Here is a 17,629-nt window from a genome sequence, read left to right on the forward strand (position 1 = left end):
CCAGGTTTCACTTTCTCTGAAAGATAGCGATCATGGGTTGGTCCTCTGCTTCTTGAAGGCATCTGAACATGACAAGAAAGGCTCCCTGGAGACAACGCCCCTCTAGTCTGCTACTTTACTGTGGGGTAAACTGAGGTCCAGGGCAAGGGTGGACAAGGTGGTTCAGGGACTAGCCAGGGGCCAGCAGGCCATGCCTGGCAGCCCCACACAAGTAACAGGCCTGGAAAGGGGTCAGTTGAGAGGCAGATCTCATAAGGCTGAAGAGCCAGGGTGGGCCCCTGGGGGCTGGCAGAGAGGCCTGGGCTGCAGGCAGCGGGTGCATCACTCCTGAAGAGCCCTTCACCGAAAGCCAGTGACGCCAGATGGAGGCCGCTCCACCTGCTCTCCACCTCTGTAGACAGGCCCCTGCCACCCCTGTATTCAACAGACTTGGCCCTGCTCTGTGCCAGCCACCCCCAGGAGCTGAAGATTCAACAGTAGGCAAAATCAGGCAGTCTCCATGCCCAAGAGGCTGCTCTACACCCCCATCCGCTCCCTGCACAAGGCCCAATACCCCACCGTCACCACCCCCAGGGGCCAGTTCTGGATTCTCATCCTGAGAATTCCGCTTCCACTAAATTCCCCTTCTCATCCACCCCCATAATGCCTGGGGCCCTGGCCAAGTCAGGATCCTTCTCCATTTCACATCCCTGATCTCATCTTGCCACAGTTTCTAGAGGAAGATTCCCTAGCTTGCTTTGATGAGGAGACAGAAGCTCCCAGAAGTCCAGGGGCCTAATCAGCGCAGGAGAGCCAGATGGGGCCACAGAGCTTCATGCCCCTCTCAGCAACTGCTGATCGCCCGCCACACCTGGGGAGTCACACCTCTGCTTTATTCTCTTCTGCCCACAGTTCAAGGAGGCCATGTTCCCTCACCAGTTCCAAGACTTCTGAGGTTGCCCAAGGCCACCCTGCAAACAGTTAAGAGGGCATTCAAACCAGGCCTAATTCAAAGGACAACATTCTTAGCATGGGGCTAGACAAAGTGTTGTGCCCAGGCCACAGGGACCAAGGTCACCAAAGGCAAGGACAGCTTATATATTAGTTTGCTAGGGCTACCATAACAGAAATACAGACATCCCAGGGCTTCCACAGGGACTGGTTCTGTCACATCTGAGTTTGTTCAAGTCCCTTATATGGTATAGTATCTGCAGAGAATTTACCTCTTCCTATGTATTTTTGTGGGTGTGTGTGTTGGGGGCACTGGGGATTGAACCCAGGGGCACTCTGCCAGTCCAGCTATATTCTCAGTCCTTTCTATTTTGTTTTTTTGAATCTCGATATAGGATCTTGCTACATTGCTGAGAGCCTCAATAAGTTGCTAAGGCTGGCCCCAAACTTGCAATCCTTCTGCCTCAGCCTCCCAACTCACTGGAACTGGAAGTGTGCAGCCACCATGTGTGGCTCCCCTATACTTTAAGTCATCTCTAGATGACTTTTAATACCACAAAGCAAATGCTTAGTAAAAAGTTCTTAGTCTATATTATTCAGGGAATAATGACAGGAAGAAAAATGTACATGTTCAGCACAGACAAAACCATCAGAGGCCTAACCACATTGCCATCTGCAGGTGGTTGAATCTAATGATGTGGAACCTCCCAATACAGAAAGCCAACTCTGTTACAGGCAAGGTGGCTTAGACAACAGAAATTTATTAGCTCACAGCTTAGCTCTGGAGGCTAGAAATCTGAACTCAAGGTGTCAGTAGGTTGTTCCTTCTTGGGTCTCTCTCCTTGGCTTGTAGATGGTCATCTTCTCCTTCTCTCTCTCTCTCTCTCTCTCTCTCTCTCTCTCTCTCTCTCTCTTTCTGTACTGGGATTGAACTCAGAGGTGATTTACCACTGGTCCACATCCCCAGCCCTTTTTTGCTTTTTTGAGACAGGGTCTAAATTGCTGAGGCTGACCTGGAACTTACAATCCTCCTGCCTCGGCCTCCCAAATTGCTGGGATTACAAGTGTGTGCCACCGTACCTGGCTCTGTCTTCTTGTCTTCTTACCTGGTCACCTATTGGTCTGTGTTGTTGGTGTCCTAATCTCTTCTTTTATAAGAACACCAGTCATATCAGTGTAGAGCCCACCAATGGCCTCATTTTACCTCAATTACCTCTTCAAAGGCTCTATGTCTAAATATAGTCGCATTCTGAGATCATGTGAATGAGGATTTTAGACACATGAATTCAGGCAAGCCATGATTCAGCCCGTAACATCTTGCAAGAGGAGGCACTGTGGGAAGGCTTCAGGGAGTGGGGACACTGGCTGAGGGTCCAGCGCTAGGTGATATAGGAGGACAGAGAATGGCCAGGAGGTAGGGAAGCCTGGCCTCAGGACCATTCAAGTGAAGCGTGAGGGAAGGTGCGTCAGCGTTTCTGGTGAGGTCAGTGCCCAGTGACGTCCCTCTCGCCAGCAGGAAAAGCTTGCAACATGGCCCAGCCAGTATAAATAGGATCCCCAACCACAGGGCCCAGGGCTGTCCCCTCTTCCTGGGCCACGTCAGGCAGGTCCTCGTGATTTGGAGAGGAAGAGAGGACAGGCTTGGTTCCTCAGAATGGCTGTTTCCCAGCCTTTCCGGCTCACCCTCAGGCTGTGGGGGCCCTGCCCCTTCAAATGCAAGAATATGACCTGCCAAGGCCTGGGGGAAGCAGATCAAAACTGGGGATGGGAGGTGGGGTGCTCCACTGGGTAGAAAGAAGGTGGCCCCGCCGCCTGCCAAATCAGAGGTGGAGAACAACTCAAGTTCCAGCCTCAATCTGCTCCAGAGCCCAGTGTTCCTGTTCCAGTCATGTTCTCTTTTTCAGCTTCAGTTTCCCCTTAATAAACATAGTGACATAAAACAATCCAATTTAAAAATGAGCAAAGGAGCCAGGTGCACTGGCCTCAGCAACTTAGTGAAGCCCTATTTCAACAACAACAAAAAGGACTGAGGAGGTAACTCAGTGGTAGAATACTCCTGGTTTTAATCCCTATAATAATAATAATAATAATAATATAATAGTAAGCAAAGAAAGCTGGGCCCAGTAATGCACACCTGTAGTTCCTGCTACCGGGAGGCTGAGGCAGAAGGATCACAAGTTCGAGGCCAGTCTGGGCAACTTAACTGACACTCTATCTCAAAATAAAATAAACTGAGGATGTGCCTCAGTGGCACAGCACCCCTGGTGCTGCAAAAAAAAAAAAAAAAATGGGGGGGGGAGAGTTGAATAAACATTTCTCAAAACAAGGATATTCAGGCTGGGCATGGTGGCACATGTCTGTAATCCCAGCAAGTTGGGAAGCTGCAACAGGAAGATTACAAATTTGAGGCCAACCTCATCAATTTACCAAGGCCCTAAGCAACATAGAGCCTTGTCTCAAAAGAAAAAGAGACCTGTCTCAAAATGAAAAACAAAAAGGGCTAGGGATGTGGCTCAGAGGTTAAGTACTTCAGGTTCAAATCCCGTACCAAAAATAAACAAACAAACAAAAAATAATATTCAAATGGCCAAGAAGCACAAGAAAGATGCTCAATCATTAGCCATCAGGAAAATACAAATCCAAACCATATTGAGAGATCATATCACTCCCACTAGGGTGGTCGTAATCAAAGACAGATAATAACAAGTGTTGGCAAGAATAGGAAGAAATTGGAAGCCTTGTACACTACTGGTGAGAATGTAAGTTTGGCATTTCCTCAAATGGTTAAATACAGAGAGATCATATGATGGAACAATTCCACTTAGATCTGTACCCAAGAAAACTGAAAACATACATCTAAAATAAATAATGAAAACAGAAAATATATATCCACACACAAAATAATTGGCAGAAGCAATTATTTTCAATCATCAAATAGCACAAACAACCCAAATACCTGTCAATAGAAAATGAATAAACAGAATGTGGCCTGTTCAATAATATAATGGGATGTTCACAAATTGAAATGAAACACTAACCTTACTGTAACACAGATAAACCTTGAAAATACATTACTAAATGAAAGAAGTCAGACAGAAAAGGCCACATATTGTAAGGTGCCATTTATACGCAATGTCCTGAACAGGCAAATCCAGAGAGACAAAAAGTAGATTAGGGAGTGGGGACTCCAGGGATGGGAAATGACAGCTACAGGACATGTGGTTTTTTGGAGAAAGTGGTAAGAAAAAAAATATTCTAGAATTAGATAGTGGTGATGATTGCACAACCTTAAATCTACTAAAAAACACTGAATTACATAAATTTGATGATATATGAATTGCGTCTGAAAAATTTTATAACCTCTTAGCAAAGGCTACCTCTTAGGGTAGTCAGTGTCCAGTGTCATTCAGTAAGATGACCCTGACCCATAGCAGGTGTCTGGGAATACTTCAGGGCAGACAAAAGCGTACATTTGCTTATGTCACTGGGTGACTTTGAGGGTGATTAGGAAAGGCAGTGTTACATAAACCCCAGAGTGAACAAGGACCAACTGGGAGGTCAGCAAGGTCACCCTGAGCCCGGGGCATCCCTTAGCTCACAACCTGCCACCAAGTTCTTCTGGACCTAGACAGAGGTACAGGAAATCATGTACCCCCTGTGCCCAGTGGCTCCCCAAAGTTGGATAACTGACCCGCCCACTTCCTGGGGCAGGAACACCTCTTCAGGGAAGTACAACAGAGACAGAGACCCAGACAGACAAAGGGAGAAAGGGGGCGGGGGAGAAAAGACCTCTTACTGGTCATGTTCATGACTCCTCAGACCAGGCCCCACCACAGGGAACCCCCTGGCTGAGAGGAAGTGGGATGACCATAAGCACATTCACTGTGTGGCAGGACATGAGGTGCTGCCCTGCCATCAATTCTCAGGGAAAGTCTGAGACGCCCCTGCTGCCCTCTCAGGTCTTGGGGGGTGAAGGGACAGGCAAAATGACCAGAGAGGGCCCACAAGCCCACAGAGTCCCTTACCAGCACTAAGTCTTAATTGTCATGTTAAATAAAAACGACCCTAAACGTTAAAGAGGATGACAGAGTCCAACTATGCCCTGACCTTTCTCACCAGGATAACATAAAACACTTATTCTGAAACATCCTTCTTGCCTACAATGTTTGGATGCCCCAGACACCAGGCATGTGTATTTCTGGACATGTTGGGATACGTTGTTGAATCCTCATGACCATCTTAGGAGGTAGAAGGGGAGCCAGTGCTCACGGTGCTGGACGGAGGGAATGGGTCATTCATACACACTGGGCTTTCCTACCCTTGTGGTCCTCAGGGAGGGGCTTATACAACACAGACTTTTTGCATCCCCTTGCTGCAAACACTTCCCTGGTTTCCTGTTGCCAAAGTTATTACTGTGCCACCAGGCTCTGTCCACCTCCCCAGCCTCACTTGAACCTCTCTCACCTGCCATCTTCTATGACCATTCTTGGTCCCTCAGTGGACCTCAGGGCCTTTGTACATGCTGTTTCCATTTCCTAAACACTCTGCCTACTGAATTGCCACATAAACATTTAAGTCCAACTCAAGTTTTGCCTCTTCAGGGAACCTCCCCCACCTTCCTCTATCCCTGTGACCCTCCCAGAGTATCATGTGTAGCACTCTTCAGTGGTGTATATATTTACAACTATGAATTTTCTTCACAGTGATACTGTAAATTCTAAGAGGTAGGCTCTGTGGTTGTGGCTCTCCATTGCCTTTTGGGAGTACAGCAAGGGCCCCAGAATGTAGTAGGTGCTCAAGAAATTCTTGGTGAAGGGATGAATGCATGGCTATCCAGATGTGGCCATCTGAAGAAGCTCAGGAAAGGTGATCTGTGGCTCCCAATCTGTAGGACCCAGATATATCCCTGTCCCACATCTGGGGCACCTGCAGCCAGGTTTCTAGAATTGCAGGGCCACTTGCTGCCAGGTAGAGATCCTTCATGTGCTCTCCCTGTTCCCTTTCCCAAGGAAATCTGATTTATGCCATTCCCCATACACAAAGCATGTGATCCCATTTCTGGGCAGCCTCAATCTTAAAGACGCTGACTTTTTCCTTTATGATAACTTAAAAAAAAAAAAAACACGAATTCAAAATGTGCCTTTTCACCCACTGCAGATTGCAACACTTTCCTGGAAAACAAACCAAAAAAGAAAAAGTCAAAGCATTTCTCCCTCTTCACACATGAACCAATACCCAGCAAGTGCAAGAGCTGGGAAGACCCATTCATCAGACACTCATCACACCGGGGTCCACAAGAGGGGGCTTGGGCCCAGCTGGCCTTCGCAGTATCACAGAGGTCTACACTGCCCCTGTGTGTCCTTAGCAGGACCAATCAGAACCCTTCCTTGGGCTTGACATTGGACATAGGAAGCACACCTCTGTCATATGGCTGGGGGTTTTGACCCAAATGTCATCTTTCGGCCACTATGGAGCTATGGAAAGCCAACCTTCCTGCTGAGAGGGAATTAATGGAGCCAGCACAGACAGGGAGGCAGAGCCTGAGCCCTGGCTCCTGTCAAAGTAGGTCCAATCCCATGGCATGTCAACAGGAAGCAGATCTCTTTTTTGCTGGCCGAGCTGGTTTTCGGGCATTTGAAGTAGGGAGTCCTTTTTCCTGCACAAAATTGAGGATGGCCACAGGGTGAGGGAGGGCAAGGCAGGAGGAAGTGGGATGGGCTCAGAGCCTCCTTTTGGTGCCAGCTGCACAGGCACATTAAGTGCAGAAGAGTCACAACTTTGCTCCACAGAGAAGGCAATTGGAGAAAGGCAGTGGGAAAAGGCCAGATCCCAGGGCCTGGGACACACAGGTGGGACTCACTCATTGGACTGCCAACCACTGACCAGAGAAAAAGGCTTGGAACAGGTGCTGTGGCGTCACCTTTCTTCCCCCTTGTTCTTGGGGAGACACTGAGGAGACCCTCCGGTTTGTTTGGGGTACTTTTGGTACTAGAGATTAAACCTAAGGGTGCTTAACCGCTGAGCCACATTACATCCCTAGACCTTTTCATTTTTGAGACAGGGTCTCACTAAGTGGCTTAGGGTGTTGGTTAATTGCTGAGGCTGGCCTTGAACTTGTGATCCTCCTGCTTCAGCCTCCCAATTCACTGGGATTATAGGCATATGCTGCCACCACCACTCCTGGCTAAGAACTCTTGAGAAAATGAAAAGAAAAAAACCCTATGGGGGGAGGGGAGACAAGGTCATCAAGGCTTGCTGTATCCAATGACCTACTAGTGGCCATTCAATGGGTGATGGGGTATGATCAGCTGGGGACAGTTCACCCTGTCCATTAAATGATCCTGGAAGGAAGATAGAACAATATGGCATTACACAAATGCTGGGCACCTCCCCAGTCTAGAAGGCAGAGCTTAGAAGCAGAAATGTGGAAACAATCCAAATGTCTTTCAAAAGACAATGAAGCTGGGCATGGTGGCACATGCCTGAAATCCCAGTGGCTTGGAAGCTAAAGCAGGAGGATTGCAAGTTCAAAAGAAGCCTCAGCAATTTACAATTTAGCGAGACCCTGTCTCAAAATAAAATATAAAAAGGACTGGGTATGTGGCTCAGTGGTTCAGTGCCCTTGGATTCAATTCTTGGATAAAAAAAAAAAAATTAAAACATAACAAATAAGCAAAATGTAGTCAAGCCATACAATGGAATCTTATTTGTCCATGAAAAGGAATGATGTACTGACATATACTACAATGTGGATGAACCTCAAAAAAGTTAATACCAGGTGCTGTGGTGCATGCCTATAATTCCAGGGAAATGGGAAGCAGAGGCAGGAAGATTATAAGTTTGAGGCCAGGTGGGGCAACTTAGTTGAGACCCTGTTTCAAAATAAAATAAAAAGGGCTGCGGTGTAGTTCAATGGTAGAGTTCCATTCCTAACTCTTCTTTCTCTCTTTCTTTCTCTCTTTCTCTCTCTGTCTCTCTCTGTCTCTCTCTCTCTGACACACACACACACACACACACACACACACACACACACACACACACACCACCCCAAGGCCTTCTTGCTGGGCTACCTAGTGACCTCTGGCCCAAGGACTCTCATCTGTAGACTTAGAAAAGGCTAACTTAAATTTCAGAGGCCAATGAAGGGGAGGGCCTGATGGTAGCCTGGAGAGGAGTCTCAGCTTTTTTTTTTTTTTTTTAATTTGTACCAAGAATTGAACCCAGGGATGCTTCACCACTGAGCCACATCTCCAGCCCTTTTTATATTTTATTGTGAGACAGGGTCCAACCAAGTTGCACAGGGCCTCACTAAATTGCTGACATTGGCTTTGAACTTGCAATCCTCCTGCCTCAGCCTCTCAAGCTGCTGGGTTTACAGATGTGTACCACAGTGCCCTGAAGTCTCTCAGCTTTGAGGGAGAACAAGTGTAGGGTGAGGCACTGGAGGGGCAGGGTGGGGGAAATCGGCAGGCCAAGCCGGAAGGTCTTAAAGGCGACTTCCTGAGCAGGGGGCTGTGATGGCAGAGGGAAGGGACATGCACATGCCTGTGCAGCCAAATGAAAGGGAGACTGAGGCCAGCAGGAAGCCAGGGGCAGCAACAAAGATGAGGACAACTGACTGAATTGGGGCCCTAGAAAGGGTGGGGTCCCCAGTATGGGAGGAACATGGGGCCTGGGAGACAGGGTTGGGTCTCATGGGGTCCTGGGGAGGAAGGCAGGGGCTGCAGGCAGAACAGGAGGCAGAAGAGTGTGTGGAGAGGCAGATGGGAAACTAGAGAGGCTGAGGCTGAAAGGAGGAGGGCAGAAGGCGGAGGATATGGGGTAGTACAGAGGCACAGCAATGTTCTAGTGAGCACAGGAGAGTTGTCCTTCTCACAGCTGGCCACTGGAGCCAGCACTGGGGAGGTGGCAGGTGGAGCAGCAAACCCATCTACCGAATAGGCAGAGGCAGGAGATGTGGGATACATTCAGGCACATATGTGAACACGTAAACATGAAAGATGTCAACATGTGCAACACACCTGCTCACAACATGCAAAAACACACAGTAACACAGAACTTCCATGCTCACATGTCTCTCTCACACACACACACACACACACGTGCATAGGCAGGGACGGAGCCAGGCCCACAGTAGACATCCCCACATAAACAGACATGGACATCCAGATGCTCACCCCAGAGGTCCAAATAACAGCCATGCCAGGACACACTGTCCCTTCAACCCAGGTGTAGGCTACTTTACACACATATACACACACACCCTCACACTTTCCTTCCCAAATGGACTCATCTGTGCACACATACAGAGCATAAACCCAGGCAGCACATGCATACCCGTGCACCACACGTGCATGCCCACATAGTACCCACATCCATGGCCTACATTAACCTCAAGGAACCCTGGGTACCCCCACAAGAGGCAATGTTGGTTCTAGAGCCCCAGCACCAGGGGCTGCTTGGGAAAGTAAGACTCAAACCGCAGCCATTGCCCAACACACCCACCCTGCCTAGCCCAGGGTCAGGGAGGAGCCAGGGCCAGGCCTCGCGTGCCTGCCCACGCATCCGTTGCCACCAGCAGCAGACACCAGGCCACCAACGCAGACAGCAGGGATTGCAAGGATCTTGCAAAACCTTCCCCATTCCTCAGGGTTCAGCTAAAGTGCCTTTTCCCTCAGGGAAACTCCCCAGGCTCCTGCAGGCACATTTAACCTTCTTTTGGAATTCTGGTTCTGCCATGACCAGCTGTGATTTGGGGAAAGTCACTTTACCTCTCTGTGCTTCATTTCCACCTGTGTAAAATGGAGATGACGAAAACCTACATTGAATATATACATAAATTAATAGTGCACCTCCCCTATACACACACAGGTAAGGACCCCAAGGAAAATGACAGAGGAGTCCTCCTCATCCTCATACAGTCAACCAGCTGCAGACCCTCACCACCTCCCCTCCAGCCCCTTCCATCTTCCTCCAGCTCAGGCTCTTCCCAAGGGGCAAGAAGGACATCAAAGTTTTTTATTCCATCTCTACAGAGGACCAAGAAGCCATGTGTGGATTAACTTGGCCTGCACAAGAGCAGGTGGCTCTTCCTGGCAGGGATGGAGATGAGGTCTTTAAACCCCAAATTTCCTCTCCTGTATCTTTGAGGAAGGCTTGAGAGGTCACTTCCTCTGTATGGGCAGGAAGATCAGAAAGGGTAGAAATGGGCCACTGCCTCTCCCCGCCTGAGGTTTCCTCATCTCCGTCCTCCCCCGCCCAGGCCCACATCCTCCCAGCAAAAGCTGGACCCTGGGATGGCCACCAGAAGCCTGAGAACAACTTCCTATTACCTGAGGGACAGTGGGCAGGTCATGAGCACTAAGTTTCACTGTCTATGATGTGGACAGGTAGACGGGGGTTCACAGGGCTGGGAAGTCAAGGATGTGGGCTGTGACCCAGCAAGTATCCCCAATTCTGGTGATGAATGATCCAAGCTGAGCCCAATCCCAGGCCCAGGCTGACCACACAGCTTCTTTTGCCATAGGACACCCTGGGGGGCCTGGGTGAGACAGGGAGGTGGCTGCATGATCCCTCGCCTCAATATTGGAGAACTCAAGGATCAGCCTGGTGTGAGGTCCAGGGTCACCTCCCTGAAAGGCACTCCCCTGTTCCTGGGGTACCTTTTGCCTGACCCCAAATGGGTCAGAATCTTCTTAATATTCCCAGAGCAGATCTCTATCTGTGACTTGCTAGAGGCTGAGGTCCAGCCCTGTGACCCGCCAAGGACTCTATTACCCTCAGAACTAAAAACCCTTCTCATGGACACACTCAACTATGTAGCAGAGACACAGGTGGATATGCTGACAACTAGGCCTGGGTCCATGTCAAACCAGCCTCCTGGGCCTTGCCTGTAGCCCTTACCCAGGTCAGTCCCCCAAACTAGTCAAGGCCATGTTGGGACCTAGTTAAAGGGACTTGTCAAGACCTTGATGTCCTTAGAGAGCCACAATGAGAAACACCCAACCAGACAGTGACTCACAGGCAGATAGTCAGATGGTCAGACCCCGACACTGGACTTTAGGCCAGGAACTCTGTAGGCACACAAGTAGCCCCAAGAATCTTGATTCTGAAGGCTCTGCCTCTGGTCCAGGACACCTCCCAAGCCAGTGTCTACACCAGCTCTCCAGAGGAAAGAAGCAAGACTTCACCATCCTACCCCTACCACAGAGAATCTCAAAAAAAAAAAAAAAAAAAAGAAAAGAAATCCTCCCTTCCCAGGTTTCCTGAAGGAGCAGCTCCCCACATTTCCATGCATCGGGAGGCAGGGGATGAAAAACTGAGGCTTAGGGAAGGGGCTGGCCAGGTCCCCACCACTCACTCACCGGGCCGGGACTGTGCTCTCGGCTAGCCTGATCTGCACCCTGAGTCCCGAGCCTTGGGGTTCCCAGAGGGAGGACGGGCATACTGCCAGAGGACTTGTCCCTGTTCTGGCTTTTCTGGGGAGCCACCACGACCTCCAAATACAGAGAAGTCACACCCTTCTTCCCTTCCTAACATGGGCGGGTCTAGGCTGAAGGCACCTGATAACCTCTTGGGTGCATCTGGGGGGGGCCCAAGTGGACTACAGCAGAGTCCTGGCCTTGCAGTGTGGGAAGGCGGGCCCTACGGCAGGAAATCCAGGCCCAGATGTGCCCAGGCGTGCAGCCCTTGATGACCGAGCAGGCTCCAGGTGGGCTCACCTGTTCCATACTCCCAGCCTCAGCAGGGACCTCCCAGCATGCAGGGACCCTGCCTCCACTGCTCTAAAAAAGCCCTGGTGGCGAGAACTAACTGACCCCTCCACCAACAAGAGGGACCATCAGAACTCAGGTGAGGCCCAAAAGCAAGCAAGCCACAATCTGGAAGAAAGGGGCTTTGGGGCCCTCCCCTATGGGTTTCATACCAGCCCACTTGTACCCAGATGGTTTGGGGGATGCCCAGACAGAAGGATCCAGAAGTCTCTGCCCACGTTCAGACCCCCCTGATGGACATGAGGCCAGGAACTCTGTGGGAACAGAAGCAGCAAGGAATGAAAAAAGAGCCCAGACTTCCAAGGCAGACAGCCTTGGGTGGGAGTCAAGTGACCTTCGCTGAGTCCTATCACTTGTGAACTTCACAAAGCTTCAGTTCCTCATCTAGAACGTGGTGATGTTTCACGTACTGCTCAGGGAACTATCATGAGCAGCAAGCGAGGTGAGGTGAGCCCAGTTCTCAACAGCTACACAGGGAGAGAACAAGGCCTGGGGACTGCCCTGGCTGAGAGTAAGCCCTAGATAAGCCCCATGGACCACAGCCCAGTCTAGTCAATATAAAGTCCTTTATTAACAGATGATTTTTTTAAAAAGAGAGGAAAGAGAGTGAAACAGAAGTAAAAACACTTTTCTTGGAAGCCCCAGGAGGGGGAGGCACTGTCAAGATTTTGCCTAACTGGAGGCAATCCAGCCAGACATGGGACCCTGCCCAGTGGGGGCAACTGGCCCTCAGGGGAAGTGAGGGGGATGGCTCAGGCCTCAGGCAGGGACTGTGCAAATGCCGAGGCCACAACAGGGAATGATGGGTTGGGGGCTTAAGCCCCAGAGCACCATGTTCCCCGCATGGGTAGACACATGGGCGGGCTAGCACCTGCCCATTCCACCTGTGCGTGCACACGTGTCCACGAGAGCCGGTGCCAGCACACAGCTTACATACAGAGAGTGGAATGAAGGTTCCCCCGCCAGGAACTGGGGAAATCATCCCAGAGCTTGAGGAAATAGCTTAGAGAAGTCTCTGGAAACCCAGAAGCCAGAAGATCTGGGATTCTGCACTGATCCCTATAGGCCTTAGGAGGCCAGGCTCTCTGGCCTTCGCTGGAGGACTGCGATGACACTGTTGATACCATCCTCAGGCACCTGGGGACAAATGATCAGGAAGGAGGGCCAGGACTGAATTCAATCAGGAATGTCCAGATGTCCTGCCTAGCCCAGCTGGGATTACCTTATGGCCCCTCCATTCTGGGCCTCAGTTTCCCTCCAGGATCCCCTGCCCCAACTCATGGTACTCACCAGGGCATGGTCAAAATTGAAAGTGCTGATGTAGTATGCAGAGATGTCAGCGGCAGCCAGGGGACCCGCAATCTGGGCCACAATCCCACATTCATCTAAGGGATAAGGAGGGACACACAAGGCTTACACTGGCCACTGTGGTTACACCATAGGCCTTCCCTACCCCCCAACACAGGGAGTGGCCTCACCGAAGCCTAGGGGCTGTCCACCAATGCGCACCATCCTCCACAGCTCGCCTGAGGAACTGGTCAGCAGGAGGTCACTGGGGAATCTGGGGAGGCATGTGGGTGATAGGCAGGGCACCCCCATATGTCCCTATCCCACTGTGAGTCCCTAGGGTAGGTGTGCATGCAGACCTCAAAAGTCTGGTGCCCCGCCTTCTCCCTCCCCAGGCTAGCATAGGGTCTGTTGCCCACCTAGAATCAGGAATCATACTTTTTTTGTGTCTCAGCATCCATGACGATAGAGATGTAGCCCTCAATGAGGGAGAAGGCGAAGAATTGGATGGAACTGGGCTCAGGACTGCCCGGGGCCACTTCCTTGGGGGCACTAGGGAGGGACAGCAGGGTCAGGGTTTCTGCCAAACACCCAGCCCACTCTATCTACTTACAGTCAATCTCTACTGGGAGGTGCTGGTGGGTATTGGGTAGGACAATAAGCCTTGTCCATGCTGAAGATGAAAGACCCCAGAGGTAGAGGATCTGACCAGGGAATGATTGGGAGTTGGTCTGCTGACCACAGGAGAAGGCTCTAACTTTGAGGTTAAGACCTTCCCTGAATATCAGTGAAGGGCATGTGGAAACCATGGGCTGCCAGGAACCCTGAGACACAGCAAAGGGAACAGGGTGAAGACGAAGCAGATAGGACAAAGGTGAGTCAGAGTGAAGGAAACAGTGGTGTGAGGACAAAGACCAAATGTACACACAACCCACCTGTGAGAGTAGAAGAGGACATCAATGAGGGTGGTGGCGATGGCTGGCAGTGTCTCAGGGTCCAGTGTGAGAACACAGAAGCGGTTCTGTGGACTCTGAATGGGATGCACTGTGGGGCTGGGCCCTGCTTGAGGTGGACAGGGCACCAGATGAAAAGGCATTCATGGGCTGGGGCGACCCCTGGTGGTCAATATGGGAATAACCCCAGGCCGGCTTACCTCAAACTCCAGGAACCAGCCTGGGACCTCCCACTCCTCCTCCCAGCTCAAGAGGCAGTTAGTGTCTGCTGGTTTTCCCATGCCCCCAGACCCACCAGCATAAGGGAAGAGCCCCACTGGAAAGTTTAGGTGTCAAGAGGCAGACCTCACCATGCTGGGCATGAGGAAAGCCGTTGCTGGAATCTTCCCTGGCAACAGGTACAGGCTCTCCACCCACTTCACGGTAAATGTCGAACTCCTGGGCCAGAGTGTGGATCACCACAGACAGGTCCTGCTCCCGCACCTGGGCCATAGGCATATGGCACATCACATGGGTCCCCCAGGCACCCATGCCTATGCTGCCTTGTGCCTATATCTATGGGAAACTTACCAGGATGAAGTCTGTCTGGTAAGTGGATAGCATCAGCACAGATACATGGTGCTCGGCCAGTGGTGTGATGACTGAGCGAGCAATTTTAGTGACCCCAGCAGCCTGCACTGCTGCACCACTGTGCGACGACACATTCATCACCAGCCAGGTGGCTTCAGCCACTTGCAGAAATTCCGATGGGGGCAGCTCTGTAGTAGGAGGCAAATGCCTAGTAAGGGCCTTCAGGGCTAGCCCTACCCCTTTCTAAGACTTAATTTCCCTGTCTGTGCCTTGGAGGGTCAGCAATATATGGGCAGGTCTGGAGATGAGAGCTGTCTCCCCCTAGTGCTGCAGAGTAATACCCATAGGTATGCAGACTGAGAAGTGCTTTGGGTACTGTGTGTGTGTTGGCAAAGGGGGGGGGGTGTTAAACCTTCCCATTAAAGATATGAACTCCAGACTCAACTGGTTTCAAATCCCAGCTCTGCTAATTACTTGTGATGGGGCAAATGATCTGTTTCCTTATCTGTAAAATGGGATGAAAGTAATGTTTTGAGCATTAACAGAGGCTTTATATCACAAAGCACCACTGGGGGGCGCAAGCAGATTGGGTTAGCCTGTGGGTGGAAGGGCTTTTCCTCGTTTGCAGATCCAGACTTCCCTGAAATTTAAGTAGCAACTTGGAAGCCAAGGCCTGAAGTGGAGCAGCAAGGAGATAGGACAACCTCCAGTTGATTAGTCTGATCCCGGCCTGTAAGGATGGGCTAACTCTTGCAGAAGTGGGGAGAGTCAGCAGCTCCAGGGCCCAGGGAGGGACCAGGCTGGCAGCCAGTTCTGAACAAGGGCCAGGGCCCCGGTTGGCTGCTGTTCCCAGAGGCACAGCCAGGAGGCCCCCAGGACCCTGCCCTGGCTGCCTGCTCCTGCATTCCTTTCTCAACCCTCGGACTCCAGGAGTTCCTAGACCAGCTGACGTGTACCCAGGATAAAAGTCCAACAGAAAACAATGCCCAGGGGTTAAAACAGCAGCAGGAACCTCCTTTCCCCCACCCCACACATTCAAGTCCGGACCTGTAGCTAAGATACCTGACCCCCTCCTTACTGGCCTAACGCTACTAAGTGACCCCTCCCTGACAGTTTCACTTTTACGATACCCTCCTGGAACCCTGCTAGATCACTACCCTAACTATACCCATTTTACAAAAGAGGAAATCTCAGGGAAAGTGATTTCATCAAGAGAGCCAGTGAGTGGTGTAGTAGAATTCGAACCCAGATCCATCTGCCTTTCAAGGCCCAAGTTCTTGGGATCTGGATCCCAGCATCCGTTAGGAATCCTGCATAGAGGGAAGCATGAGACTAGACCCCACCTTTAAAGCCCTCCTCGTCCACCATGAGGGTGTAATCCTCCGGGGTCTCCGTCAGGCTGAAGAATTTACACCTGGTCGGGAGTAGGGAGGATCTTCAGCCTGGAGTGGAGCACTCCCGGGGAGGGGGAGGAGGGGGCGGGGGGGGGGGTGGACTGAGCTCAATTCGTCCCAAAGGACCCCCTGCCAGGCGACTTCCTGCCCGGCCCCCATCCGCAGGCTCAATTTCCCCTGGGCAAAGGGGTGTGGGCCCCATCTCCCCAGGCCAGGGCTGTTGTCCACCTCCAAAACTCCCTCCCCGTAGCCTCCCGCCCCTCCATTACTCCAGGGAGGAGAGGCTCACACCCCAGACAACACCAGGGGCATCGGACCTTGGGCCCCCAGGCCGGCCCGTCTGACCTGATGGGAGGCGTCGGGAAGGAGCTCTCCGTAGTGGCCAGGTAGGAATGCCCCCACTTCACACCATTCGGAGTTAAGCATTGCCCACTCCAGGCTGTTTGCGCCTTGATTGGCCCTGGGATGCAGCCTCCGGGACCGGATAGGCGGCGGTCCCCGGGATGGTAGGCCCAGGCCGGATGGCGGCCGGAGAGGGAGCGCCTGCCTTCCCGCTCCCGCCCGCCTCGCGACGATCCTAATCCTCCAACCCTGGCCGAGAGAGATAGTGAAGAGCCCCCCCTCAACCCCCATCGGCGCCCCCGAACCCGGGAGCGCACCGGCTACGGCGGGGCAGGAAGAGCAGCTTGATGAGAGGGTGGGTGTAGAGCCAGAGACCCTGGCGGGCGAGGCTCAGCACCCGCACCCGGTGCTCTAGGATGTGCAGCTCCATCTCGGCTCGCGCGGCCCCAGCCCCGCCGCCAGCTAAACCGAGGCCGGAGGCGGGGCGGCAGGGGTGGCGCCCCGGACTTAAAGGAGCCGCTGTGCGGGACTATATACGCCGCTCACAACACTGCAGACCCGCCCAACAGGGCACTCAGCTGGGCGCCCAGCTACTTGATGGTCACGCCCTTCAAGATGCGCGGCCTATGCAAGGTGGCCACGCCTTCCACACCAGTACTTCACCCAGCTTCTTCCAGCTCTTCGAGCCCCACCCCGGATGGCTCCACCCCTCTAGCCCTAGCTCCCGAATCACAGCTTGATCCCACCCGCTGCGTTCCCTGGGCCCCGCCTTGACCGCGCCCCCACTCCTGGGCTCCGCCCTCTCCGCCAGCTGACGGCTGTTTAGGAGGCACGGGTTTGATTCTGTCCTCTGGGGCACACACGTGGGCATTGTGGTTGAGAGCTTTAAGACTAGGAGGGGCCTTTAGAAAAAACCGGAGCTTGACTGGGAGTAGAATGCTGCCCCAAAATTCCCGGAACGCGATGTAATTAACTCCCAAGAGTGTGATGGTGTGGGGCATTTCTGTCCTTCCTCTTTCTGGCTTCGTGTGAGGCAAAACCTCCAAAGCTGACTGAAGTTGTGGTGACAAAGGTCTCCCATTCCCAAAGCAATGGCTGCCTAGGATTGGTATTGATAATATCCCCTCTCCACTTTGCAAGTGGGCCACCAGGCCTTGGTGGCCCCATTTTTCTCACCCAGTTCCAGAGAAGACTCCCCACCAGGAGCTCAGAGGTAAGGTGAAACCTAGCCACCTCTGCCAGTTGGGTAGAGCACTGAAGATGCCCCAGCTTGAGGTCCCTCAATAAAAATGATACCCAGAAGTGCCTGGGCTAGGGATGACCAGGGCTCTGCAGGGACAGACCCATGCAATTAAGGCTCACAGGATACTTAGACCTCAGG

The 17,629-nt window shown here is 51.9% G+C and overlaps 1 protein-coding gene across 2 annotated transcripts; it reads right to left on the minus strand.

Moving 5' to 3' along the window:
• Positions 1-12,270: 12,270 nt before the first annotated feature.
• Positions 12,271-16,796, minus strand: Castor1 (cytosolic arginine sensor for mTORC1 subunit 1). Of its 2 annotated transcripts, XM_076865403.2 has the most exons (9): positions 16,566-16,796; positions 15,856-15,926; positions 14,513-14,700; positions 14,293-14,425; positions 13,925-14,048; positions 13,428-13,541; positions 13,181-13,263; positions 12,993-13,087; positions 12,271-12,839 (listed from the first exon to the last, which is right to left on the minus strand). In XM_076865403.2, the coding sequence occupies exons 1-9, from the start codon at positions 16,676-16,678 to the stop codon at positions 12,771-12,773; spliced, it is 990 nt and encodes a 329-aa protein (XP_076721518.2). In that variant the 5' UTR covers positions 16,679-16,796; the 3' UTR covers positions 12,271-12,770. The 2 variants fall into 2 exon arrangements, with proteins under 2 accessions (XP_076721518.2, XP_076721519.2); XM_076865404.2 differs by lacking the exon at positions 13,428-13,541.
• Positions 16,797-17,629: the final 833 nt, after the last annotated feature.

Source organism: Callospermophilus lateralis, chromosome 1, assembly GCF_048772815.1.
Source record: "Callospermophilus lateralis isolate mCalLat2 chromosome 1, mCalLat2.hap1, whole genome shotgun sequence".
NCBI lineage: Eukaryota > Metazoa > Chordata > Mammalia > Rodentia > Sciuridae > Callospermophilus > Callospermophilus lateralis.

What these genes read in the sequence shown, in the direction of transcription:
- Castor1 (XM_076865403.2), bottom strand. Translation starts at nt 16,678, where the DNA reads ATGGAGCTGCACATCCTAGAGCACCGGGTGCGGGTGCTGAGCCTCGCC. An exon ending in TTCCTGCCCCGCCGTAGCCG is followed by an intron (nt 15,927 to 16,565) that starts GTGCGCTCCCGG and finishes ACTCCCGACCAG; the next exon opens with GTGTAAATTCTTCAGCCTGA. An exon ending in GATGCTGAGACACAAAAAAA is followed by an intron (nt 13,264 to 13,427) that starts GTATGATTCCTG and finishes ATGCCTCCCCAG; the next exon opens with ATTCCCCAGTGACCTCCTGC.